Source organism: Amblyraja radiata, chromosome 18 (genome assembly GCF_010909765.2).
Source record: "Amblyraja radiata isolate CabotCenter1 chromosome 18, sAmbRad1.1.pri, whole genome shotgun sequence".
Lineage (NCBI taxonomy): Eukaryota > Metazoa > Chordata > Chondrichthyes > Rajiformes > Rajidae > Amblyraja > Amblyraja radiata.
In genome coordinates, this window is record NC_045973.1 from 29,967,322 (window position 1) to 29,993,819 (window position 26,498).

General features: G+C 46.5%; 1 protein-coding gene across 1 annotated transcript; it reads left to right on the plus strand.

Moving 5' to 3' along the window:
- The first annotated feature begins 2,205 nt into the window (after positions 1–2,205).
- Positions 2,206–12,286, plus strand: cish (cytokine inducible SH2 containing protein). Its single transcript, XM_033037021.1, has 3 exons — positions 2,206–2,800; positions 9,565–9,806; positions 11,421–12,286. The coding sequence occupies exons 1-3, from the start codon at positions 2,781–2,783 to the stop codon at positions 11,900–11,902; spliced, it is 744 nt and encodes a 247-aa protein (XP_032892912.1). The 5' UTR covers positions 2,206–2,780; the 3' UTR covers positions 11,903–12,286.
- Positions 12,287–26,498: the final 14,212 nt, after the last annotated feature.

A 26,498-nucleotide genomic window follows, 5' to 3' on the forward strand; every position in this document is an offset into this window, starting at 1 on the left:
GGCAAGAGGCTGCAAAGAGTATTGGACTCAGCTCAGTCCCACACGGGTGCAGCGCCCCCCCACCATCGAAAGCATCGACATGAGGCGCTGACTCAAGAAGGCGGCATCTAACCTCAAGAATCCTCACCATGTTCTCTTCTCACTGCTACCATCCAGCAGTCCCAAACTATTTCCTAAAACAATCAGGTTTTGGAACGGACTCGCACAACTCTAAACCTCCATCGGCAACGGAACATTACGGACCACCTCATGGACTTTACTTTTAGACTTTCGACTTTAGAGAAGCAGCATGGAAACAGGCCCTTCAGCTCACCGGGTCCGCGTCTACCAGCGATCACACCCTTACACCAACACTATCCTCCACACTAGGGACAATTTTACAATTTTACCAAAGTCAATTAAACTATAAACATGTACATCTTTGGATTGTAGGAAGAAACCGGAGCACCCGGAGAAAACCCAGGCCTTCGCAGGGAGAATGTGCAAACTGAACCCGTAGTCAGGATCGAACCGGGGTTCCTGGTGCGTAAAGGGCCTATCCCACTTGGGCGTCATTTGCGCGTCATTTACGCAACAGGTGCGAAAATCATCTAGCAGTCCGACAGTCGCACGCCAAGTGCTCTAGAGGGCCCTGCGCTTCTTTTGGAAGCCATTTGCAATGTCGTCCATACTTGGTCCGATCTCCGTGGCAAGGATTTTCCCAGTGAAAATCAAAGATACTATGGTGAAAAATTTTCAAGACTACACGTGCTTTATAGTCACGTGGTGCGGCGCTCAAATGACGCGCAAATGGCGCGCCGACGGCATACGGACGGCGCATGGTTACTTACGTTGACGCACAATAAATTAGCATAGACAAGGATCATGCGTCACCGTGCGTAACCATGCGCCATCAGTACGTCAGCGTGCACAAGGGATACGTCATGCATGTGGCGCACGAGGATTTTGAGCCTCACAAAATCCTGGGGCGCCGCACGTTACCGCGCGTCGCTGCACACGCCCCCACGCCTCGCCATGGGCGCATCACGACGTGCCAACAAATTTTTAGGATGTCGCGTAAATGACGCCAAAGTGGGACAGGCCCTTAAGGCAGCAACTCTACCGCTGTGCCACTGTGCCGCCCCAATTGTGTACATGTTTTCCAATTATGCATGTTGGCACTAATGTACAATTTATGTATAATTGATTATATCATTTATGTTTTGTATTGTCTATGTCTATCTAGCAGTGGTGCAGCTGGTAGGCTGGTGCTTCACGGCGCCAATTACATGGTCCGACCCTGACCTCGGTAGCCGTCTTTGTGAAATGTGCATGTTCTCCCTATGACTGCGTGGGTTTCCTCCAGGTGCTCCGGTTCCCCCCACATCCCAATTGTAGGTTAATTGGCCCACTGTAAATGATGCCCTTGTGTGGATGAGAACGTGTGATCGATGGTTGTGGTGGACTCGGTGGGCCAATTGATATGCTGTATCAAAATTAAATGAAACCGTTTGCACCAAAGATTATAGAGGAGCCTCTATAGTCTTTGGTTTGCACTACCATGGAGGGTGGGGTCGAGTGGCCACCTGCTGCCACGTAGCAGAAGATACACCTGTTCGATGTTACTTTATCGGCGTCAGAAACATGGTGACTCTTTGTGTACTGCCTAGTTGAGGTCTGCTGTACGATTTTACCGGGTTGTACACAACACAAAGCATTTCATTAGACCCAAGGTTTATTGAATCATTGAATTGAAAATTGTGTATTTCTGCACTGATATCTTGCTCTTTTCGGAATAGTCTTTTCCTCTTTAAAAATTCTTGTAGAATTGATGTACAATATGTTTTTTTGTGTGTTATCTGAGTCCATGTGATGCTGCTACAAGCAAGATTTCCATTGTATACTGTGCACCTGCACTTCACTGTACTGGTCCATGTGACAATAAACTCGACAGGGCTTGACTGGTCATTGCAAGGTTAAAATAAAGCAAGCCTCCTAAAAAAATGGTAGTTCATAGGATTAGAGAGAATGGAAAGCCTGAAGCGATTTAATGTAATGCCGGTGTATGCGTGTTTGGCCGAGGTTTTGTGTTGCACACAGCATGGTTAAAAAAAAACCTCAGTGGCAACGCCTCCAAGCACGTTCATTGGCTTTTCTTTCACAAAGTCTCCTTCCTTTGCATGACGCTCGGCTGCGAATTCTTGGAAATTTCCTGGAACTGGATCAAAGGCATTTCCGTCGTGGGCTGTGACACATTCTTGGGCAGAAGCCGGATCCAGAGAGAGGGGAAGTCGATGACTGTTAAGCGCCCTTTATCGCGAATTACGCGCATACACACATACACACTCAACTCAAGGGCAACAGATGGCCGGTATAACAGTGCTGCTTGCTGCCCGCATGTTTCTGTCCGACTGAATCCATTGTATTTCTTCTTCCAAGTTGCAATTCCAGGAACCCTCCCTTTTCGTTCTTGGAATCACATTAGCAAGGGCATCTAAAACCAGCAGTTACGACCAACGCTGCCGCACTCAACCTGCGCCCTGCATTTGAACTTGAAACTTGGGATGTTTACAGCAGACCAGTCTCTCTCTGAATTCTTCTGAACCAGAGCAGAGAAAAGGGGCCAGGAAACAAACAAGGCGGGCGTGTAAATATTACTTATTTTGTTTAACTGGTGTAAATATATATACACACACACTTAAACAACAAGAAGTCTTCCTCCTCTCACCTGTTCTGCTCACCTTAACCTCCGCCCTATTTTGGAAAACGAGCACCAAGGATTTGCATCTCTCGAACTTGACATGTTACTCTGTTTGCAAGGGTAAGCGTTGCATTTTTCTGTTTCATTTGCCTCCGGTGTTTTTATATCTTGTATGTGATTGCTGCCGAACAGAATCGAGGACTAGAAACATTAGTGAGTAAAAATCCTTGTTAAATGTCCCAATCCCCTCAACTAGAAGGGATTCGTTGACGGAGAGAATTGATTAACTCTGAAATAATTGTTGTAAATAAGTGTGCAAAGTCATAAGAGTAATAGATCGGGTAAACGCACAGAGTCTTCTGCCCGGGGTAGGGGAATCAAGAACCACGGGACCGAGGTTTAAGGTGAAGGGGAAAGGGAAAGGTTTTATAGGAACCTGAGGGGCAACTTTTTCACACAAAGGGTGGTGGATGTATGGAACGAGTTGCCGCCGGAGGAGGTGGCTCCGCATGGTGCTATCGCAACGCTCAAGAAATATTTAAACAAACCAGCCTTTTGTATCAATTTAAGTACAAACCGGCATCTCCAGATCTTTACCACACAGGTAGATTTGTAGGATAGGTTTAGAGGGATTATGGGCCAAACGCAGGCAGGTGGCACTAGTGTCGATGGGGCATGTTGGTCGGTGTGGGGCAAGTTGGGCCGAAGGGCCTGTTTCCACGCTGTGTAACTCTATGAAAAGAGGAAAGATGCAATTCATGAACCTGTACAAAACCCGGCCAGTTCCCCAGGCTAACGTTGCCGGATAAGAGTTTTAAATTTCAATTCGTCCTGTGTGTGGCGACTGCGCGAATTTGTTGTCCTGTGTTCGACTTTCTGTCCGGAATAATAAAAGATATGTTTAGAAATACATCCCTAGAGGGATTCAGAATGTTTGCAATGTGGAACAATGGCGGTGAAAATCCAAGTGAATGCTTTGCAAGTTGGTTGTCCTTTGTTATGTAATGTTTATAACGGGCTGCGGATAAAAACTGCAATTGGTCTCAACTGGAGTAGAAAACGGAGACTTGGGCTGTTGAAGTCGATGTGCCTCGATTAGCACCGAAGAGAGACACAAAATACTGGAGTAACTCGGCGGGTCAGGCAGCATCTCTGGAGAAAAGGAATAGGATTACGGGTCGAGACCCTTCCTTGGACTCATTTATTCATCATCCCAATTTTATTTGTTCACTGAAAGATAACATTGGTCACTTATTGACCAGAACACGGTGCTGGAGAAACTCAGCGGCTCGGGCAGCGTCTGCGGGGACATTGGCAGAGGATGGTTCAGGTCGGGACTCGAAATGTCGCCTGCCCATTCCCATAGAGAAACATAGAGACATAGACAATAGGTGCAGGAGTAGGCCATTCGGCCCTTCGAGCCAGCATCGTTATTCAATATGATCATGGCTGATCATCCTAAATCAGTGCCCCGTTCCTGCTTTCTTCCCATATCCCTTGATTCTGTTAGCCCTAAGAGCTCTATCTACCTCCCTCTTGCAAACATCCAGTGAATTGGCCTCCACTGCCTTCTGTGGCAGAGAATTCCACAGATTCACAACTCTCTGGGTGAAAATGTTTTTCCTCATCTCAGTCCTAAATGGCCTGCCCCTTATTCTTAAACTGTAACCCCTGAATAAACTTACAAAATTCTTAAGGGGTTGGACAGGCTAGATGCAGGAAGATTGTTTCCGATGTTGGGGAAGTCCAGAACAAGGGGTCACAGTTTAAGGATAAGGGGGAAATCTTTTAGGACCGAGATGAGGTAAACATTTTTCACACAGAAAGTTGTGAATCTCTGGAATTCTCTGCCACAGAAGGTAGTTGAGGCCAGTTCGTTGGCTATATTTAAGAGGGAGTTAGATGTGGCCCTTGTGGCTAAAGGGATCAGGGGGTATGGAGAGAAGGCAGGTACAGGATGCTGAGTTGGATGATCAGCCATGATCATATTGAATGGCGGTGCAGGCTCGAAGGGCAGAATGGCCTACTCCAGCACCTATTTTCTACGTTTCTATGTTTCAAGTAAGAATCCCATTATTCTGATTGGGATATATGACAATAAAACATTCTTCTGTAACACTGTAGGATAGTGTGTAAGATAGAACTTGTGTACGGGTGATCGCGGCTCGGCGCGGACTCGGTTGGCCGAAGGGCCTGTCTCCACGCTGTATCTCTAAAAAATAAAAATAAAATCTAAAACTATCAGCATTGCAAGCTGCTTTGCAGAGGAATGATAGTGGCCTTGTAAATTGAAAGAAGATAACATTAAAAAGGACATATTTTTCCACGATTTTGAACAACAGCCAATGTCTAAAATGGGAGTGCGTTGGAACATTGTATTCTCTGATATGAACCCATCACACATTCATCCAAATCGCAGACAAACCCATCTCGCCCCTCACCTTAGTGAATGGTGATCAGTCTTTGTCTCATCCCCACAGGGCCTAGGGACTTTGTCCTGCCCCCTACTCTCTTTTCCAGCTTTCTCTCCCCCCCCCCCCCCCCCCCCCCCCCCGCCCACTACGACCATTCCCTGCCTGAAATAACCTATATAACCTATCCACGTTCTCCAGAGATGATGCCGGACATGTTGAGTTACTCCAGCACTTTGTGTCTTCGTTTCTGTAATCCAGCTTTGCGTCCATCAATCCTGGGTCTGCGTGGAAATCTCTGTACTTGCAGCTGAAGGAGTGTGAAGTGTGCGCACATGTGTGTGTGTGTGTGTGTTCACGTGTGTGTGTGTTCACGTGTGTGCGTGTTCATGTGTGTGTGTTCACGTGTTTGTGTGTTCACGTGTTTGTGTGTTCACGTGTTTGTGTGTTCACGTGTGTGTGTTCACGTGTGTGTGTTCACGTGTGTGTGTGTTCATGTGTGTGTGTTCACGTGTTTGTGTGTTCACGTGTGTGTGTTCACGTGTGTGTGTTCACGTGTGTGTGTGTGTTCACGTGTGTGTGTTCACGTGTGTGTGTGTGTGTTCACGTGTGTGTGTGTGTTCACGTGTGTGTGTTCACGTGTGTGTGTGTTCAAGTGTGTGTTCACGTGTGTGTGTGTTCACGTGTGTGTGTGTGTTCAAGTGTGTGTGTTCACGTGTGTGTGTGTGTGTTCACATGTGTGTGTGTGTGTTCACGTGTGTGTGTTCACGTGTGTGTGTTCACGTGTGTGTGTGTTCACGTGTGTGTGTTAACGTTTGTGTGTTCACGTGTGTGTTCACGTGTGTGTGTGTTCACGCGTGTGTGTGTGTGTGTTCACGTGTGTGTTCACGTGTGTGTGTGTTCACGTGTGTGTGTTCACGTGTGTGTGTGTGTTCACATGTGTGTGTGTGTTCACGTGTGTGTGTGTGGTCAAACTACTTGTGTGGCTTTGCTAATTGGCTGAATTCCACCTCTTTAAGGATCACACACAGGAACACTCACAAAGTGCTGGAGTAACTCAGCAGGTCTGGCAGCATTTCTGGAGAATATACTGTAGATAGGTGACGCTTCAGGTCGGGACCCGTCTACATTTTTACTGCTTTCCTTGTTTTCACAAGGCAAACGTAAGCCTTGCTAATTGACACTGTTTACTGGTGAGGAAGCCTTAATTGAGGTGGATGTTTGGCTCATTGACACACTTGTTGCGTGCCTCTCCCCCAGTGAACACACTGTTCTTGTTGTCTTTGCAGTGAAGGCCATGGCTGTAACTCCACCCCTCCCTGTATCTCCTGCAAATCACAGGACATGACAGTCATTTTTCCCAATGACGTGGGGAGTTGGCAGCCTGGGTTTGTCGTTCCTTACTGCTTGATGTAGCTGAATTACTTGCCAAGTTTTGGAAACACCCATGTTCCTGGTTTAGCGATACAGCATGAAATTAAATTTTGTAAAAAGCTCAGTAGAAGTATCCCTTTTCCATAAACCCTGAGATACATCTTAGATAAGCATGTCAGATACAGTACATGTGTAGCAGTACAGCAGTCGTACACTGAGACAGGATACAGAGTCACAGGTTTGGTGCCATTTTCAAGCCCCAGTTGTTGTAAGTGCAGAGTTCTTGGCCTGACCATGAAGGCCCGTTGTCATGGCGATGTTGCAGGGTCAGCCGGGCCAAGCTGTGGTGTGCTCCACCGCTGCTCCACCGCTGTAGGCCGTGTCGGGTCCGCGTGCTCGACCACTTGGAGCGGCGCTGGGTCCAGCCGAGCCCCAGGCTGTTGCAGGGTCTCCAGCGGCCCACTCCCCCGTCGAGGCCGTCCAATCTCTCCCGCAGCCGGTCTGTTTTACGGCCCTCCGTTCCACTCCTTCCTCTCTGAGTCGTTTGCACGTCCCCCCTGGGTGACCCCATGGGTTTCCCCTGAGTGCTCTACTTTCCTGTCTGGTTGGTGTTAATTAGCTGGTCTGGATCAACTTTGGTGTGGATCGGTGGTGGGAGCATTACCTGCAGGGAAATAAATGGAGACATTGGAGGACATTGATCAGACTGCTCTGAGAGCTGGTATAGACTCGATGGGCCAAATGGCCTCATTCTCATTGATGAGCTGGACAGCCTCCTCTTGATGGACCTAATGTCCCTTACTGATGAACCGAAGGCTGCATCCACCTGATTGGTTGAATGCCCTCACTCTCATTCATGAAACAAGAGCAACACTGACTTGATGGGCGGAATGGCCTCATTCCGATTGACGAGCTGAGCAGCCTCATTCATTTGTGGATACAAGGAACTGCAGATGCTGGTTTATTGGGGGAAAAAAGCCACAAAGTGCTGCCGTAACTCAACGGGCCAGACAGCATAAGTAAAATCAAATAACTGCCGATGCTGGTTTATAGCGAAGATAGACAAATAGTGCTGGAGTAACCCAACGGTTCAGGCAACATCCTTAGAGAACATGGCTAGGTAACGTTTCAGGTCGAGACCCTTCTTCAGACTTCTGACCCTTTTCCAATTGGTCTGAAGAAGGGTCCCAACCTGAAACGTCACCTCTCCAGGTTCTCCAGAGATGCTGCCTGACCCGCTGAATTACAATAGACACTAGACAATAGGTGCAGGAGTAGGCCATTCGGCCATAGGAGCCAGCACCGCCATTCAATGTGATCATGGCTGATCATCCCCAATCAGTACCCCGTTCCTGCCTTCTCCCCATATCCCCTGACTCCGCTATCTTTAAGAGCCCTATCTAGCTCTCTCTTGAAAGTATCCAGAGAACCGGCCTCCACCACCCTCTGAGGCAGAGAATTCCACAGTCTCACAACTGTGAAAAGTGTTTCCTCGTCTCCGTTCTAAATGGCTTATCCCTTATTCTTAAATGGTGGCCCCTGGTTCTGGACTGCCCCAACATTACTCCAGCACATTAAGCCTCAACATCTTGACGATATCAATGGACTCATTCTCATCGTGAATTATAAAAATATTAGGCTAAAGAAAATTGTGCTGCTGTTGACATTGGACGATGCTTTGTGCTCCAGTCAGTGGTGACTGGGGATTTACAACTCCGCCGTTACATTCTCAGCTTTGTCCTTGCTGCTTGATGTTTGAGCCTCGGGTCTAAAAGGTTACAACATTTTACTGAAGCAATAAATGATTGATCTGAGTACCGGTTTTATTAGGGCATCGACTTTGATTTAATCAGCTCCACTGACATCTAAAGCGATTTAAAAGTTGGAATCATCCCTAGTATCTTGCATGGGCAGCACGGCGGCAGAGTTGTGGCCGCACACCACTAGTGACCCGGGTTCGATCCTTGAAGTGTAGGAGGAAACCAGAGCACCCGGAGAAAACTCACAGGGAGAACGTACAAACTCCGTACGTACAGCACCCGTAGTCAGGATCGAGCTCGGGTCTCTGGCGCTGTGAGGCAGCAACTCTATTGCAGTGCTATTGTGCCGCCCCTTTGAGGGACAAACCGTGGGTGGGATATCTCCGATAATCATACCTTTGCATCTTTGAAGTAGTGCCAGGTGATCTTATATGCAAGAGGCACAGTCCTTGTGTACATAAGCAGACTACATGAGATCCATATCACTCCACAATCAGTTCGAGGAAGGGTCCTGACCTGAAATGGCGTGGCATTGATGAGATATTTTGATAGGTATATGGATGTGCAGGAAATGGAAGGATTGGGATTAAGTGCAGGCAGATAAAGGGCCTGTCCCACTTAGGCTATTTTTTACAGGCGACTAGACTGTAGCCACATGGTCGCTGGGGTGTCGCCTGTATGGTCGTGAGTCGTCTCCTCAGTCGCCCAAAGAGTCGTAGCGTCTTTCTGGTCCTCGCTGGATTTTCAACATGTTGAACATTTTTCGGGGACAGTAGGCGACAGTGAGTTGACGCCAATGAGCGTAGCTTGACTTCTCCTGACTTAGGTGCTGTCTAAGTTGTCACCAGGTTAACGTAGGTTATCGCTGGTGCTGACTTTGGTTTTTTTTCGTGGTTACAGTTATGATTCTATTTCATGTCGAAGGGGGGTCCAGTCTACTATGACTATGACAGTCGCCGGCAATCGCCTAAAAATAGCCTAAGTGGGACAGGCCCTTAAGAGTTGATCTTGGCATTTTGTTCGGCACAGACATCGTGGGCTGAAGGGCCTGTTCCAATACTGTAATATTCTATGTTGTCTATCCATGTCCTCCGGAAATGCTGTCTGTCACATTGAGTTACACCAAGTTTACATGAGATTCCATGTGTCTGGAATTTATTTTATATCTCCCACAATTTCAGGGATGTAAGTGGGCCGTACTTATGATGTGGATATTCATATTGAAATAAACTTAATTTCTCTCTCTCTCTCTTTCTCTCTCTCCCCCTCTCTCTCCCCCTCTCTCTCTCTTTCTCTCTCCCCCACCAATGCACTCCCACCCTCCTCTCCCTACCCGTAGACCTTTGGTGACACAGCAAGGAGCAAGGAACCTCACTCTATCCCGATCAAGGTCCGACATATTCATGATCTTGGAGCAGCCGGAAGTTCAGATCCCAAGGAGCTTGTCCCTTATGACGTTCCAGGAGGAGAGCGCTTCCGTCGGTCCGGCGCAAGTGCCTAACGTGGAACCCGTCGCCAAGAGAGACCCAGAAGATGACATGCAATGCCTCACTACCACCCTCCGCCAATTGGATTTGTCAGGTAAGCAGGTCAATGGTGAACGTACAGTGAAAATTCTTTACTTACATACTGTCCCATAGCATCAGTGTCTATAGGTACTATAGATACTACTTTGGCCTTGGGCTTGGTTTTCTTGCTTGAGCGCTTATCCTGGTGTTCCAGCACAAGCACAATCCCCATTCACAAAGTGTACAGAAATATTCCACTGAGCCCGCATGCAAGAGGCACCATGTTTTGGAGCCATTTTCAAAAGTCCAGTCCACGGCCTGGGTCTTATGAGCGGGCAGGTAGGACTGGTGTAGGTGGGGCATCTGGGTCATTGATCACCCGTTCACATGTTATCCCACTTTCTCATACACTGCTTACACACGAGCGTAAAATTTACAAAGGCCAATTAACCTATAAACCTGCAGGCCTTTTGGGGTGGGGGGGGGAAACCGGAGCTCCCGGAGAAAACCCAGGTGGTCACAGAGAGAACCCACGGTCAGGATTGAACCTGGTCTCTGGCTCTTTGAGGCATGGGATATATACACGTTGAGGCATGGGATATATACACGTTGAGGCATGGGATATATACACGTTGAGGCATGGGATATATACACGTTGAGGCATGGGATATATACACGTTGAGGCATGGGATATACACACGTTGAGGCGTGGGATATATACACGTTGAGGCATGGGATATATACACGTTGAGGCATGGGATATATACACGTTGAGGCATGGGATATACACACGTTGAGGCATGGGATATATACACGTTGAGGCATGGGATATATACACGTTGAGGCATGGGATATATACACGTTGAGGCATGGGATATATACACGTTGAGGCATGGGATATATACACGTTGAGGCATGGGATATATACACGTTGAGGCATGGGATATACACACGTTGAGGCATGGGATATATACACGTTGAGGCATGGGATATATACACATTGAGGCATGGGATATATACACATTGAGGCATGGGATATATACACATTGAGGCATGGGATATACACACGTTGAGGCATGGGATATATACACGTTGAGGCATGGGATATACACTGATCTTTTCTTCCCTCGTTTATTAAATTATTTATGGAGTACTATGTTTACATACTCTGTTGTGCTGCTACAAGTAAGAATTTCATTGTTCTGACTGGGACATGACAATAAAACACTCTTCTGTAAAATTGTGTGTAGGATAGTGTGTAGGATAGAACTAGTGTGCAGATGATTGTTGGTCGGCGCAGACTTGGTGGGCCGAAGGGCCTGTTTCCATGCTGTATCTCTAAAACTAAGCTAAAATCTAAAGTGTAGAGACAAAGAACTGCAGCCGCTGGTTTAGACCAAAGACAGGGGCAATGTGCGGAGGTAACGGTGGCGCAGTAGCAGTGGTGCAGCTGTAGAGATGCTGCCTTTCACTGCCAGGGATGGGCGGTGAATATGGGTGCTGTCTATCCGGAGTTTATACGTTCTCCTCGCGACTGTGTGGTGGACGCAGTAATCGCCGGTCAGCATGGACTTGGTGGGCTGAAGGGCCTCTTTCCTGCTGTATCTTTAAACTAAACTAAACTAAACTCAATGGTTTGGAGATGCTGCCTAAACAGTAGAGTGACCCCTTTGCTTTTGATTTGCAGGATGGTACTGGGGCTCCCTCACCGCTAACGAGGCGAAACAGCAGCTCAACAAGATGCCGGAAGGAACCTTCCTCATCCGCGACAGCTCCCACCCCAGCTACCTGTTGACCTTGTCGGTGAAGACCAGCCGCGGCCCCACCAACGTGCGCATCGAGTACAGCAATGGAAGGTTCTGCCTGGACTCCTACTTCCTGGCGAAGCCCAGGATCTTGGCCTTCAGGGAGGTTCTCGGCCTGATCCAGCATTACGTCACCTCTTGCGTGGTGGACCGGTACGACAAGCCCGCAAGCACCGCGGCGCTTCCCCCCAAGGACACCGCCATCCACCTGAAGCTCATCAAACCCCTGCACCGGAAGGACTCCTTCCCCTCGCTCCAGCACTTATGCCGATTGTCCATCAACAAGGCAACGCACCAAGCGGACAAACTCCCATTGCCAAAACTCGTCCGGCGGTACTTGGAAGAATACCCTTTCCTTCTCTGAGCATCTCCATAAGGGAAGGGATGGAGCAACATTGGTGCTTTTCTATATCGATGGCTGAGACATGGTCAATTGATGGGTGCTTCAAGAACCTTGACATGGAGTAGATTAAATGTTGCTCCTGGGACAGTTGAACAGACTTGTTGCCTCGGTGGACTTGACCTGCAAATTGGTCCGATGACTTAAATGTGTTTAACAAAACAGGTGGATCCAGAGGGAATTTATAATAATGCGGAAAAGAACGCGATCTGCAAAAAACAATTAAACACAACTCTACAGTCTTTATATTAAAAGGATTGCACATTGAACATTTTTAAAGTTTCTGTATTTTAAAAAAAAAAGACTAAAAGCAATGCAATATTTCAGAATAAAGTATTATTAACTCACTTTAACTCTCTCTGAGCCAAAGGCAAGCTTCTGGAAGTACGCAATGGGTCAGGCAGCATCCGTGGAGGGAAGTGGACAGACGAATAGCGGAGGAGTGAATAGAGTGGATGTGGAGAGGATGTTTCTACTACTGGGAGAGTCTAGGAACAGAGGGCTGAAAAGTGTCTTTTCAGAGGTTTATTTTAGTTCATTATTGTCACGCATAGATATCATAAGTATGAATCAAGCATGAAGGATAAAACATTTAGTGCAAAAGAAAGTCCGATTAAAGGTGGTTTTATATAAAGGCTATTTGCAGGTCAAGTGGTTTGGTGAGTGGGAAGCTTTTAAACATAGGATTCATCTTGCCGACGTACTCGAGGCCACATTGGGAACAGTGGATGCAGTAGATGAGGTGAGAGAAGGTGCATGGGAACCTTTGTCTTACCTGGAAGGGTCCCTGGATGAAGGCGAAGGAGGAGTTATAAGGACAGGTATTTCATCTCCTGGGGAAAGCTTCTGGGGAAGGGGTAGTTTGGGTGGGAAGGGATGTGTGAACCAAGGAGTTGCGGAGGGAGCGGTTTCTACGGAAAGGGATGTGGATGGGAAGATGTGTCTGCTGGTGGGATCACGTTATAGGTGATGCAAATGTCAGAGGATTTCCTGATGTGGCCTTCTCTCAATAGCGAGACCCAGCGACCATTTCACCGAGCACTCATCTTGATACTCCAAGGCCTGCAAGATCTCTTGGTTGTTAACCAATCTTGTGTCTTCTCATCCCTGTACTAACCTATATATTCCCATATTCCCAGGACTATCCTGAGCCTCCTCCATTGGCAGAGTGAGGCCATACACAAACCGGAGCAACCGCACCTCATATTCCTCCTGGGGAGCTTACAATCCAATGGTTTGAACATTGAATTTTCCAATGTTAGGAATCGACATAACCCTCCCCTTCTGCGTCCTTCCTCCTGGACTGGCAGCTATTTCTCCCGTCCTTCTCCCCTCCCACCTATATTCCTTTCTCTAGCTTCACAATTTACAACTCTTCAATCCTTTAGTCTAATACCTTCTGCATTTTCATCTCTGGCCTTTCTTTGACCAACCATCTTTTGAGGTTAGACTTTCGGGATATAACGAGGAAACAGGCTCTTTGGCCCACCGAGTCTGCGCTGACCTGCGATCTCCCCATACACTAAGCTACACACTAGGCTCCGTTTTACAACTTACCAATTAGCCTACAGACCTGTATGTCTGAGGAGCATGGGAGGAAACTGGAGCAACCGGAGAAAACCCACGTGGTCACAGTGTAAACATACAAACTCTATGCAGACAGCACGCGTAGTTAGGATCGAACCTGGGTCTCTAGCGCTGTGAAGCAGCAACTCTATCACTGTGCCTCCACGCCACACTCTGCCTACCCTCAACCCCTCCTTGCCTATATCAGCCTATTACCTGCCAAGGTTTGTCCTGCCCCTCCTCTCTTCCAGCTCCCTACTCCTCCAGAATCTGTCTGAAGAAGGGTCCCGACCTGAAACGTCACCTATCCTTGTTCTCCTGAGATGCTGCCTGACCCGTTGAGTTACTCCAGCACTCTGTGACTTCCTTTGTAAAGCAGCATCTGCAGTTCCTTGTCCTACAAGGGAAGAGTGTTTAATTGCCACATGTTGTCATATTATCAATTGTCACATTGGGCGGCACGGTGGAGCAGCAGTAGAGTTGCTATCTCACAGCGCCAGAGGCCCAGGTCCGATCCTGACACCGGGTGCTGTCCACAAGGGGTTTGTACATTCTCCTTGTGATCCGCATGGGTTTTCTCTGGGTGCTTCGGTTTCCTCCCATATTCCAAAGATATACTGGTCAACTGTAGGTCAATTGGATTGGTAAAATTGTAAATTGTCCCTAGTATGTGTAAGATAGTGCTAGTGTACAGGGTGATCGATGGTCGGTGCGCATTCGGTAGGCCAAAGGACCTGTTTCTGCGCTGTATATCTGAACTAAACTAATATGTGTCTGCAATGGAACAATGAAATTCTTACTTGCTTCAGCTTTACAGGCACATTAATACAATAATACACAAATAGCATATAATAATGAATAATACAAAAAATAATAATCAGTCTGAAGAAGGGTCTCGACCCGATACGTCGCCTATTCCTTCTCTCCGTAGAGGCTGCCTCACCCGCTGAGTTCCTCCAGCATTTTTGTCTACCCTTAATACCAGGTAACCAGACCATATAAGAACAAAACAAAGTCCATCGACGCTGAGGTAGGGTTGAGGTTAGCGCTGTGCAGCATTCAAGAGCCTGATGTTTGCAAGGAAGAAGCTGTTCTTGAACCTGGAGCTCATAGTTTACAGGCTCCTGTACATTCTTCCTGATGGTAACATTGAGATGAGAGCGTGGCCAGGATGATGAGGGTCTCTGATGATATTAACTGCCTTGTTGATGCAGCACCTGCTGTAGATCCCTTCGATGGTGGGTAGTTTAGTATCCATGATGGACCAGGCAGTGTTCACCACTTTCTGCAGCTTCTGTCATTCCTGGATGTTTGAGTTACCAAACCAAGCCATGGCTCAACCAGTTAGTATGTTCTCTACTGCACACCTGTAGACGTTCAATGGAGTCTTCACCAAACCTCCTCAATCTTCTAAGGAAGTAAAGGCATTAGAGTCATAGTCATACAGTGTGGAAACAGGCCATTTGACCCAACTTGCCCACGCCGACATACATGCCCCATTTACACTAGTCCACGAACCTGTCTAAATGTTTCTTAAACATTGTAATAGTACCTGCTTCAATTACCTCCTCTGGCAGCTCATTCCATACACCTGCCACCCTTTGTGTAAAAAAGTTACCCCTCAGTATCGTGATAAATCTTTTCCCTTTCACCTCAACCCTATGTCTCCTGGTTCTCGATTCCCCTACTCTGGGCAAGAGACTCTGTACGTTTATCTGATCTATTCCTCTCATGATTTTGTACCCCTCCATAAGATCACTCCTCATCTTCCTGCACTCTGTAGAATAGAGTCCTAGCCTGCTCAACCTCTCCCTCTAGCTCAGGCCCTTGAGTCCTGGCAACGTCCTATAAATCTCCTCTGCACCCTTTCCAGCTTGACAACATCTTTCCTACAAAATGGTGCCCAAAATACTTGCGTTGATGAGCTTTCTTTGTGATTGCATCGACGTGCTGGGTCCATGACAGATTTTCAGAAATGTGCACTCCCAGGAACTTGAGGCTGTTGTCTCTCTCCATCGCATCCCGTCAATGAAGAACATTTTTTTATGAATCCCTTGCTTTCCCTTCTTGGAGTCAGCAATCAGTTCCTTGGTCTTGCTAACCTTTTCCACTGGCTAGAAGATCAGAAACCAGACATCACAAATGTAATTGCTCCATGCCAACTGGAACAACAGCACATTGTATTCCACTTGGAAACTTACAACTCAACAGTATGAACATTGGATTCTCCTAGGTAACCTCTAACAACTCACCCCCCCACCCCCCTCCCATTTCTGCTCCTCTCTCTTTCTCCTGCCTCCAACCCCCTCCACTGTGGAAGTTCACTTATATCTCCCCTCCACCTACATTCCTTCCTCCAGCTTCACAATTCGCAACTTCAATCCTTTATCTCATACTTCTTTTTTTCATCTCTGGGCCTTTGTCCAACGATCTGCTTATCAATAGACAATAGGTGCAAGAGTAGGCCTTTCAGCCCTTCGAGCCAGCACCGCCATTCACTGTGATCATGGTTGATCGTCCACAATCAGTACCCCGTTCCTGCCTTCTCCCCATATCCCTTAACTTCACTATCTTTAAGAGCTCTATCTAACTCTCTCTTGAAAGCATCCAGAGAATTGGCCTCCATTGCCTTCTGAGGCAGAGAATTCCACAGGTTCACAACTCTCTGGGTGAATAGGTTTTACCTCCTCTCCGTTCTAAATGGCCTACCCCTTATTCTTAAACTGTGGCCCCTGGTTCTGGACTCCCCCAACATCGGGACCATGTTTCCTACCTCTAGCGTGCCCAATCCATTAATAATCTTATATGTTTAATGAGATCCCCTCTCATCCATCTAAATTTCAGTGTATACAAGCCCAGTCACTCCATTCTTTCAACATATGACAGTCCCGCCATCACGGGAATTAACCTTGTGAACCTACGCTACACTCCCTCAATAGCAAGAATGTCCTTCCTCAAATTTGGAGACCAAAACTGCACACAATACTCAAGATGTGGTCTCACTAGGGCCCTGTACAACTGCAGAAGGACCTCTCCCTATAACTCAGGACACCTTGTACTTTCGGTGTACTTCCCATTGTACTCTCGTTATACTTCCCCTTTTCCTAACTTGTTACCATTCAGATAATAATCTGCCTTCCTGTTCTTGCCACCAAAGTAGATGACCTCACATTTATCCACATTAAACTGCATCTGCCTGTGTTTACCAATTACCAGCCATGCTTTACTGTTCTCCATCTTTTTCCAAGCGGTGGGGGAGGGGAGGGGGGGGGGGAGGGGTGGAGCCAAGAACAAGGAGTGACCAACATGAGTCTAATGAGTACTTTTGTAACTTTGTCGGCTGATGCAGGTTTATACCAAAGATAGACACAATGTGATGAAGTAACTCAGCGGGTCAGACAGCATCTCTGGAGAAAACGGATGGGTGGCGTTATGGGTCGGACCCTTCTTCAGACTTATAGTCCTGACCTGAAACGTCACCCATCCTTTTTCTCCCGCTGAGATACTCCAGCACTTTGCGTCTATCTTTGCCAAGTTAAACTAATCACTTCAATCTGCATGTGATCCAAATCTCTCCATTCCCTGCATATCCATTTACCTAATTTAGATTTATTATTGTCACGTGTACCGAGGTACAGTGAAAAGCCTTGGTGTTGCGTGCTATCCGGTCAGTGGAAAAAACTATACATGATTGCAAACATGGTGTCCACAGTGTATACATACAGGACAAAGGGAATAATGTTCAATGCAAGATAACGTCCAGTGATCCATCCAATTAAAGTTAGTATGAGGGTCTCCAATGAGATAGATGGTAGGTCAGAGCCGCTCTCTAGTTGCTGATAGGATGGTTCAGTTGCCTGGTAACATCTGGGAAGAAACTCTTCCCTCTTGCCTGGAAGAGGGAGTGTCCGGGGTGAGCCTGGTACTTGATTATTGTGGTGGCCTTGCCGAGCAAGTCTGATATAGTCTGATTAAAGACAGTCCGAAGGTCTCCAATGAGGTAGATGGGAAGTCAGGTAGATTGGAGGAGAGAATCAAAGGCCTCTTAAACACCACATCCTCCCTGCCCCGATTATGCTAACTTTGGACAGTTTGCGTGTTTACGGCACCTGATCTAATTTCTACCCCCGCTGTGTGCAGAGTACACGGGGCCCAATCCCTGCTTTCACTGAACCAACTCCAGCAGGCAATTGTTCAAATCTAATTTCTCTGAAAGCCTTCGCCCACGGTTTCAATGTATTGAAGCTGAAGATGAACTCTGGCCACATTCCAGCATAACCTTGACAAATAATCTTAATTTATCGATTAGGAGTTCTGACGAAACCGCTTGTCAAGAATTCCTTTATCAGTTTGACATTGTAAATCAAGTACAGCCGGACCTGGGAGGCTAACGCTTGAAAGGGGCTGTCAGGTGAATCTAGTTGATGCATTTATTTAGAGAGGAGTACAATATAAAAACAGGGATGTAATGCTGAGGCTTTACGTCAGACCACATTTGGAGTATTGTAAGCAGTTTTGGGCTCCATACCTCAGGAAGGATGTGCTGGTGTTGGAGAGGGTCCAGAGGAGGTTTACCAGATGATCCCAGGAATGATTGGGTTAACGTAAGATGAGCGTTTGACGGCACTGGGCTTGTACTCGCTGGAGTTTAGAAGGATGAGGGGGAGGCCTCATTGAAACTTACCGAACAGTGAAAGGCCTGGATAGAGAGGATATGGAGAGGATGTTTCCACTGGTGGGAGAGACTAGAACCAGAGGCCAAAGCCTCAGAATAAAAGAATGTACCTTTAGCAAGGAGAGGAGAAGGAATTTATTTCGTCAGAGGGTGGTGAATCTGTGGAATTCTTTGCCACAGAAGGCTGTGGATGCCAAGTCAATGGATATTTTTAAGGCAGAGATAGATTCTTGTTTCTTGATTGGTACGGGTGTCGGGGGTTATGGGGAAAAGGGAGGAGAATGGGGTTAAGAGGGAAAGATAGATCAGACATGATTTAATGGTGGAGTAGACGATGGGCTGAATGGCCTAATTCTGCTCCTATCACTTATGAACTGAAGAAAACACTGGAAATACATATAGGTTTGTTGTTTAAGAAGGAACTGCAGATGCTGGAAAATCGAAGGTACACAAAAATGCTGGAGAAACTCAGCGGGTGCAGCAGCATCTATGGAACGAAGGAAATAGGCAACGTTTCGGGCTGAAACGTTGCCTATTTCCTTCGCTCCATAGATGCTGCTGCACCCGCTGAGTTTCTCCAGCATTTTTGTGTTCCTTAGGTTTGTTGGTTAGTTGGTATAAGTTGTAACATTGTTGCCAGTGTGTAGGATAGTGCTCGTGTATGGGGCTTGCTGGTTGACGCATCCTGCGTCTCGAAACACTAAAGACTAAACTCTAACCTCTACAGACTGGTTCACGAGCTGAGCACTTTATAGCACTCTGTAATGTGTTCCGTTTATTGTTTCATCTTCTGAAAAGCTGAGGTGAAGATGATTGTATGCACTGCACGGGGCAGACATGCTCGGTACACCAGCACCTCTAGCCTATGTGCACAGTGGGTGGGTTTCAGTTCAGTTCAGCAGAAAACCACAACCTGCCCAAGAGATCGTCTGATGTCATTGCAACACCCGTTGCAAATCTGCAAACTACCCGCAAGGCGCTTAATGCGAAACCTTTTGGACAACGTGTTCGCGATTCTCACGTCTGGTCGTCTTGGTGAACCAAATGTCTCGTGGTTTGTGTTCATTTACCGCTGGCTCCAGTTTAGAGAAACATCGTGAAAATAGGCCTTTCAGCCCGCTGAGTCCATACTAGCCCTCAAGCATCAAGCGCTGACCATGGAGCGGCACAGTGGCACAGCGGTAAAGTTGCTGCCTTGCAGCGACAGAGACCTGGGTTCAATCCTGACTGCGGCCGTTGACTGCATTGACTTTGTACGCCCTCCCTGTGACCGTGTAGGTTTTCTCCGGGTCCTTTGGTTTCCTCCCACAAAGACGTACAGGTTAATACTTAATTGGGTTCCATTATTCCTACAGTGTAGGATAGTGCGAGTGTACAGGGTGATTGCTGGTCCACGCAGACTTGGTGGGCTGAAGGGCCTGTTTCCGTGCTGTATCTCAAAAGCATAAAGTAAAGTAAAGCACCCATTTAAACTAATTTTAATTTAGTTTCATTTAATTTAGAGATACAGCATGGTCAAAAGTGTTGAACACAGCCCAGTCCATCGAAGGGATCACAAGAGTCGCTGCCTCAAAAAGGCAGCCGGCATCATCAGAGACCCCACATCACCCCGGCCATGCTTTCATTTCACTCCTGCCATTAGGAAGAAGGTACAGGAGCCTGAAAACTGTAACGTCCAGGTTCAGGAGCAGCTTCTTCCCAGTAACCATCAGGCTATTAAACATGGGGATAGACACAAAAAGCGGGTGAAATTCAGTGGGACAGGCAGCATCTCTGGAGAAAAGGAATGGGTGACGTTTCAGGTCAAGACCCTTCTTCAGGCTTGCTTCAGGCTATTAAACACAACAAGCTCTATATAGGCTCCGAACTACATAGCCTTGTGGACTTGTCTTTGCACAATTATTGTGTGTTTATTTATTATTTCATATATGTGAAATCATATATTTTTCCACAGGTGCTGCCTGGCCCTGCCAATGGTTTCCTGCACCTTCAGGAAACTTGAAGAATTTCAGATTTCAGATTTCCAGCATCTGTAGTTGTTATTTTTTTTTACTTTCGGGCGACAACAGGAAGCGGGGGGTGATTGGCCCGGTGGGGGTCTGAGTTCCTGAATCGAAGTGGTCCTGGGGTGAAGGACCTCCCACAGTGCTGTTGATCCCATAGTTGATCACATATGACGCTCAGCCAAGTGGACATTAGCGGCAAGTCAACAGAAACTTGGCCGAGGAATTAGGTCCTCGGAGGAGTTTTGGGTGGAAATTTCAGAGCTTAGATGCCAGACCACCAAAGACTAATGGCTGAATTGGTGAAAATCTCCACACGGGGCAGTAAATTATAGTTTCCCAAGGCTCGGCAATCGGTCTAGAAGAGCTGTGAAAAATGTTACTGGGAGTCGCAGCAATTTGGCACCAAATTGACAGAGTTTTAAAACAAAACAACATTAACTGTGCAGTGCCTCAAAGGATTCCTGGAATCAAAGTGTCAATATTGCAGTGTTCTTGGTCAGATTCACCTGTTTAAGCGAACATTCCTGGAATTTAACTTGATTTAATGGTTACAGACTAGATTAGGATCATTTCCAGTTGGTTTGAGTTGTGGATAATTGAATCTGAATTTCACTTGCAGCAGTCTTATAATATTTCATTACTTGTAGGGCGGCACGGTGGCGCAGCGGTAGAGTTGCTGCCTCACAGCGCCAGAGCCCCGGGTTCCATCCTCACCTCGGGTGCTGTCTAGACAGAGTTTGTACGTTCTCCCCGTGACCACGTGGGTTTCCTATGGGCGCTCCTGTTTCCTACCACACCCCAGAGACTCGCAAATTTGTAGGATAATTAGCTTCCGTAAATTGTCCCCAGTGTGTAGGGTAGGACGAGTGTATGGTGTGATCGATGGTCAGCGTGGACTCGGTGGGCAGAAGGGCCTGTTTCTACGCTGTATCTCTAAACTAAACTAAGCAATCAGCCTTTGTAAGTTCCTGTCTAATGCCATCAAAATTGGCCTGGCCGCAATTAGGATTGTCACTAACACTGGTACAGTACTTGGTAATTTCAGATATCAATAAGGATCCTTTATTCATTAACTAGATTACAAAGGCCACCCACAGTGGCTGGCTCAAACCTTTTGTTCCTGGGTGCTGTTGTAGCCTTTGGCAACATCTGATCACATGAAGTTGTCTTTAAAGGAGTGTCAGCACGAAAGGAACAATTATTAATCATGAACCATACATATGAAACTTGCCTTCCAGGACACACTGCTGCCAATTTTAATGCAACAACAAACAACGTGATAATCTGTTGCGAGACGTTGGTTGGGCATAAACATTGGCCTGGAAACCCGCTTCGATCTTCAAATTATTATCTAGCTTTCAGATAAAGTCCTGGTTTAGCAGTTGATGAGAAAGATCATGTACCTGTCCGTGGCCCACGGTACAGCTTTGTTTTGCATGCTATCCAATCAAATCAGATAATACTATACACAACACGGCGACATCGTGGTGCAACGGAAGAGTTTCTGCCTTACAGCGCAAGAGACCCGGGCTCCATCCTGACCAACATGGAGTTTGTACGATCTCCCCGTGACCACGTAGATTTTCTCCCGGTGCTCCAGGTTTCCTCCCACAATCCAAAGCCATACAGGTTTGTAGGGTAACTGGCTTTGGTAAATTTTCCCCAGTGCGTAGGATAGTGCTAGTGTATGGGGATCGCTGGTCGGTGCGGACTCGGTTGGCTGAAGGGCTGTTTCCGCACTGTATCTCAAGTCAAAGTCCAAAGTCCAAAGTCCAAGTGTACCGAGGTGCAGTGAAGAGCTGTTCTTTGCGTGCTGTCCAGTTAAATCAAATTGTACCATGCATCAATACAATCAAGCCGTACACATATACAATGGGAAGACAGAAAAAAATACCAGAGTGCACAATATAATTTTGCAGTATTGTAGTGTTACAGTTCCAGAGAAGAAGTACAATGTCTGCAACGACGTAGGTTGGAAGATTGAGATTATCCCCTAGTTTATGGGAGGAATGTTCAGTAGTTTAGTGTAATTTAGTTTAGTTTAGAGAAACCACATGGAAACAGGCCTTTCAGCCCACTAAGTCAGTGTAAAAACATTCTCATAGCTTGTGTATTGGCAGCAGAGATCACATTGTGATGTCATTTTCAGTTTTCGGAATCTTCACGGCAGCTTGTGTAAATGAGATCCCATTGTGATTGGACGGCTGTGAGATGCCATTGTGACATAATCACTGGAAGCTGCTAGAAAAGTCTCCCGCTCACAGGCAGTTATTATTTTCAAAATTGGCTTTTTTTAACTTTAAATATCAATAACTTGTGACGTATAACATCAAATGTGAAGAAACTTGATACTAACGACCACGGGAAAAAGCTGAGTAAGATTCTGCAAACATTTACGCGCTATTGTGTACCATTTTGGCATAGTTCCTTGATCTCACAGACAGACAAACAGGCAGACAAGACAAAACTTTTAATAGTATATAGATAGATATTATTAACTTTATTTTGTAGTTTATTATGGTGCTTACAGAGTACTATGTTTACATATCTGTTGTGCTGCTGCAAGTAAGAATTCATTGTTCCATTTCAGGGCATATGACAATAATATATTCTTGATATCTTGACTTGAAATCAGATACCTTTTACTCAGAAGTGGCATTACTGCGAATGGATTCCCAGTTGGTGGGATTGCGTTTCATATTTATTGTTACATTAGTTGGCTAGGTCTCCTTTGGCCCATTATCAGCGCCTTGAGTATTAGAAAGGCGCTATATAAATCCCATCCATTATTATTATTATCAAACTTCCTTGGCCTTCTTCTATGACTTCTCTCTGCTTTGATGGTCAAGGGTCCAGATTGTTGTGATCCAAATTAATCATCTCCCCTCCACTCATCCGAAGATGGGGGTTATGTAAAATGTTTTTGTTTGCACATCACAGGGACATGTGTCTCCATAGTCAACATGTCCCCTGTTGGTTGGATGGTGAAGGATATCAGTCGCGCCCATGCCAAATAAAATATGATGTTTCATTCACCACAAGTTATGAGGCAGTCAAGGGATTAGTGAATAGGACAGAGGGAATTGCATTTTAGTTTAGTTTAGCTTAGGGATACAGCAGGGAAACAGGCCCTTCGGCCCACCATGTCCGTGCCGACCAGCGATCACCCGTACATTAATTCTATCCAACACACTAGGGACTATTTACAAGACAATTAACCTATCATACAGCCCCCTCCTTGCCTGTGTTCATCTTTGGCCAGCCATGTTTTGTCCTGCTGCTCCACTCTTTCAGCTTTCTTTCCCCCCCTGCCTCCAGAATCGGTCTGAAGGGCCTCGACCCGAAACATCACCAACCATGTTCTCCAGGGATGCTGCCTGGTTCACTGAGTTAATCCAATTAACCTGCAAACGTGTACGTCTTTGGAGTGTGGGACGAAACCGGAGCACATGGAGCATACCCATGCGGTCACAGAGAGAACGTGCAAACTCCACACAGACAACACCCGAGGCCAGGGTTGTACCCAGGTCTCTGGCGCTGTGAGGCAGCAGCTCTACCGCTGCACCAATGTGCCACTCCTAGATTATAGAACAAGCTTTCTAACCAGTTCCAATCAACCTCCACTTTCACTGTAGAATTGCAGCAGTTAACATGTAATGGCAAATTTTGTCGCTCCAGCCTTTTGGATCCTGCATCAGTGATTATGACACATGGGAAATCATACACGGCCATATAGATGCACACAGTGGTTACTACAAAGCGGAGAGGAAGAAGCTCATAGTGGAGTGGATGAAGCCATGCCTGAGTGTGGTGGTTCATGCTTCAAGCTTTCGTGCAAACCTACACCCACATCTGAGAACAAGGATGTACCCCAGCAATGCTGCTAAATCACAGGGATTACCCTTGTTCGGGGGGGGGGTCTCCGTGGTTCTCTGCCGCTTATTCACTTACAAACAGAGCCCCAGGGAGGCTACTGCTTTGAAATGAATGGTAGACACGTGGGGAAGAGATATCTTCACAACCTACTCCCCACCAGTTGGTCTCATCATATCTTTGAGTTTTGGGATTTTTGTTAGACAGTCCCACCACTGATTCTCCGGCAACAGGTGGTCCCGCACCACCTTTAATCTGGATAAAATGACGAGAGTGTACATGAAACCTCTCCTGGAAGTCCCCCTAAAAATGTGGCGCCTAGACTAGGTGAGGCGGCTGATCTTGCCCTCATCAGGACTTGTAACGCACCAGTTCCATAGACAAAGTCTCATGTCTGCAATGGGGTAGGGATGAATGGGACAGTGCCCTAGCTTGTGGAAGGACCGTTCAGGAGCCTGATAACAGAGGGGATGTAGGTGTTCCCGAGTCTGGTGATGCGTAGCTTTCCAGCTTCTGTGCAAACCTACTTGTCGGAACTCTGGGGATGAAGTTATTTCTCGCCTCACCAAGCTGGGAGATGAATACAGGACAATACAAGGCTGCCTTACCCGCTGAGTTATTGTGGGTAAATTTAGGGTGGTGGATATATGGAATGTGCTGCCTGAGGAGCTAATTGAGGCAGGTACTATCACAATGTGTAAAGAATATTTCGACAGCTACATGGACACGATAGGTTTAGGCTATGGGCCAAACATGGGCAGGTGGGACTAGTGTAGATGGGGCATGTTAGTCGGCATTGGGCAAGTTGGGCCAAACGGCCTGTTTCCATGCTGTGTCAGTATGATTCTATGGGGCTGTTTGGAACTGACCATCACCCGGATGTGACACAATGGATGTGACAGTGGTTAGGGATCGAGTGACATGTTCGATCCTGACCTCGAGTGCTGTCTGCACGGAGTTTGCACGTTCTCCCTGTGACCACGTGGGTGTCCTCCGGGTGCTCCGATTTCCTCCCACATCCCAAAGACGTGCGGGTTTGTGGGTTAATTGGCCCTCTGTAAATCGCCCCTAGTGTTAAAATGTTGCCTGTCCCATTGAGTTCCTCCAGCAGATTGTTTGTTAATTCCAGATTCCAGCAGGGTTGTGTGCCCTTATTAATCTGGAGACACAGTCTCAGGCTGACAAAGTACATTTGTTGTCAACAACTTGAAGAAGGGTAAGGAAGCTTGCTCTACTATCTTGACCTACATTTATCACAAGTCACGCCAGCTGGAAACAGATTGCCTGGTTAGTCATCGTGAGAATTTACCGTGTAGAGATGGGGGGTTTCCTGCGTTGTACAGCTCCTCGTTGGTACACTGCTCGCTTCAGGATATCCTGAGTCTGTGAAATATCTCTGTCTCTCTGACCTCACCCAAATCAGCTAATCCACAACCCACTGGAGAAGGTGTTGGGAATTTCTTGGAATTCGCCGGGTGCTCCGGTTTCCTCCCACATCCCGAAGACTGTCAGGTTTGTAGGTTAATTAAGAGACGGAACGGTGGCACAGCAGCCTCACGGGTTCGATCCTGACTATGGGTGCTGCTTATGGGGAGTATGCACGTTCTCCCTGTGACCAGCTGGGTTTCCTCTGGGTGCTTCTGTTTCCTCCCATGTCTCAAAGACGTGGGGGTTTGTTGCTCAAATGGCCTCTGTAAAATTGCCCCTAGTGTGCAGGGAGTGGATGAGAAAGAGGTATAACATAGAACTAGTGAGAACGATGGACCGATCATATTTGCCCCCACAAAACTGCACAAAAAAACCTATAAAGAAAACCCCATAATACATAGTGTAATACGAATTTGGAAACAAATAAAAAAAGATTTAAAATTGAATAATATACCACTCTGCCTTCCCATTGTAAATAATCCTTTATTCAAATCATCCTTTATGGACAAAGGTTTCACACAATGGAAAAATTATGGAATCAAAAATATAGGACATCTTTATGGGAAAGGTACTTTTCTTTCATTTCAAGAGTTACAACAGAATTATGGACTGCACTCAAATAATTTCTTCAGATATCTACAAATTAGAGATTATGTTAAATCTAATACACAAGTCTACAGGAATAGGGAATCAGAAATTCTTGATGAATGTCTGAACAAGCATCCTAATACTGAAAAACTAATAGCTTATATTTATAACACCCTACTCAATAACGAGGTACCACCAACCGAACCATATAGATACAAATGGGAAAATGAAATAGGTCATCCTATCACGAAAGATATGTGGGACGAAAGTTTACAACAAATACATCAATGTTCATTAAATGCCAGACATACTTTAATACAATTCAAGGTCTTACATAGACTACACTTCTCTAAAATAAAACTAAATAGAATCTTACACAAATCTCTCCTATTTGTGATAAATGTCTACATTTAGAGGCTAATTT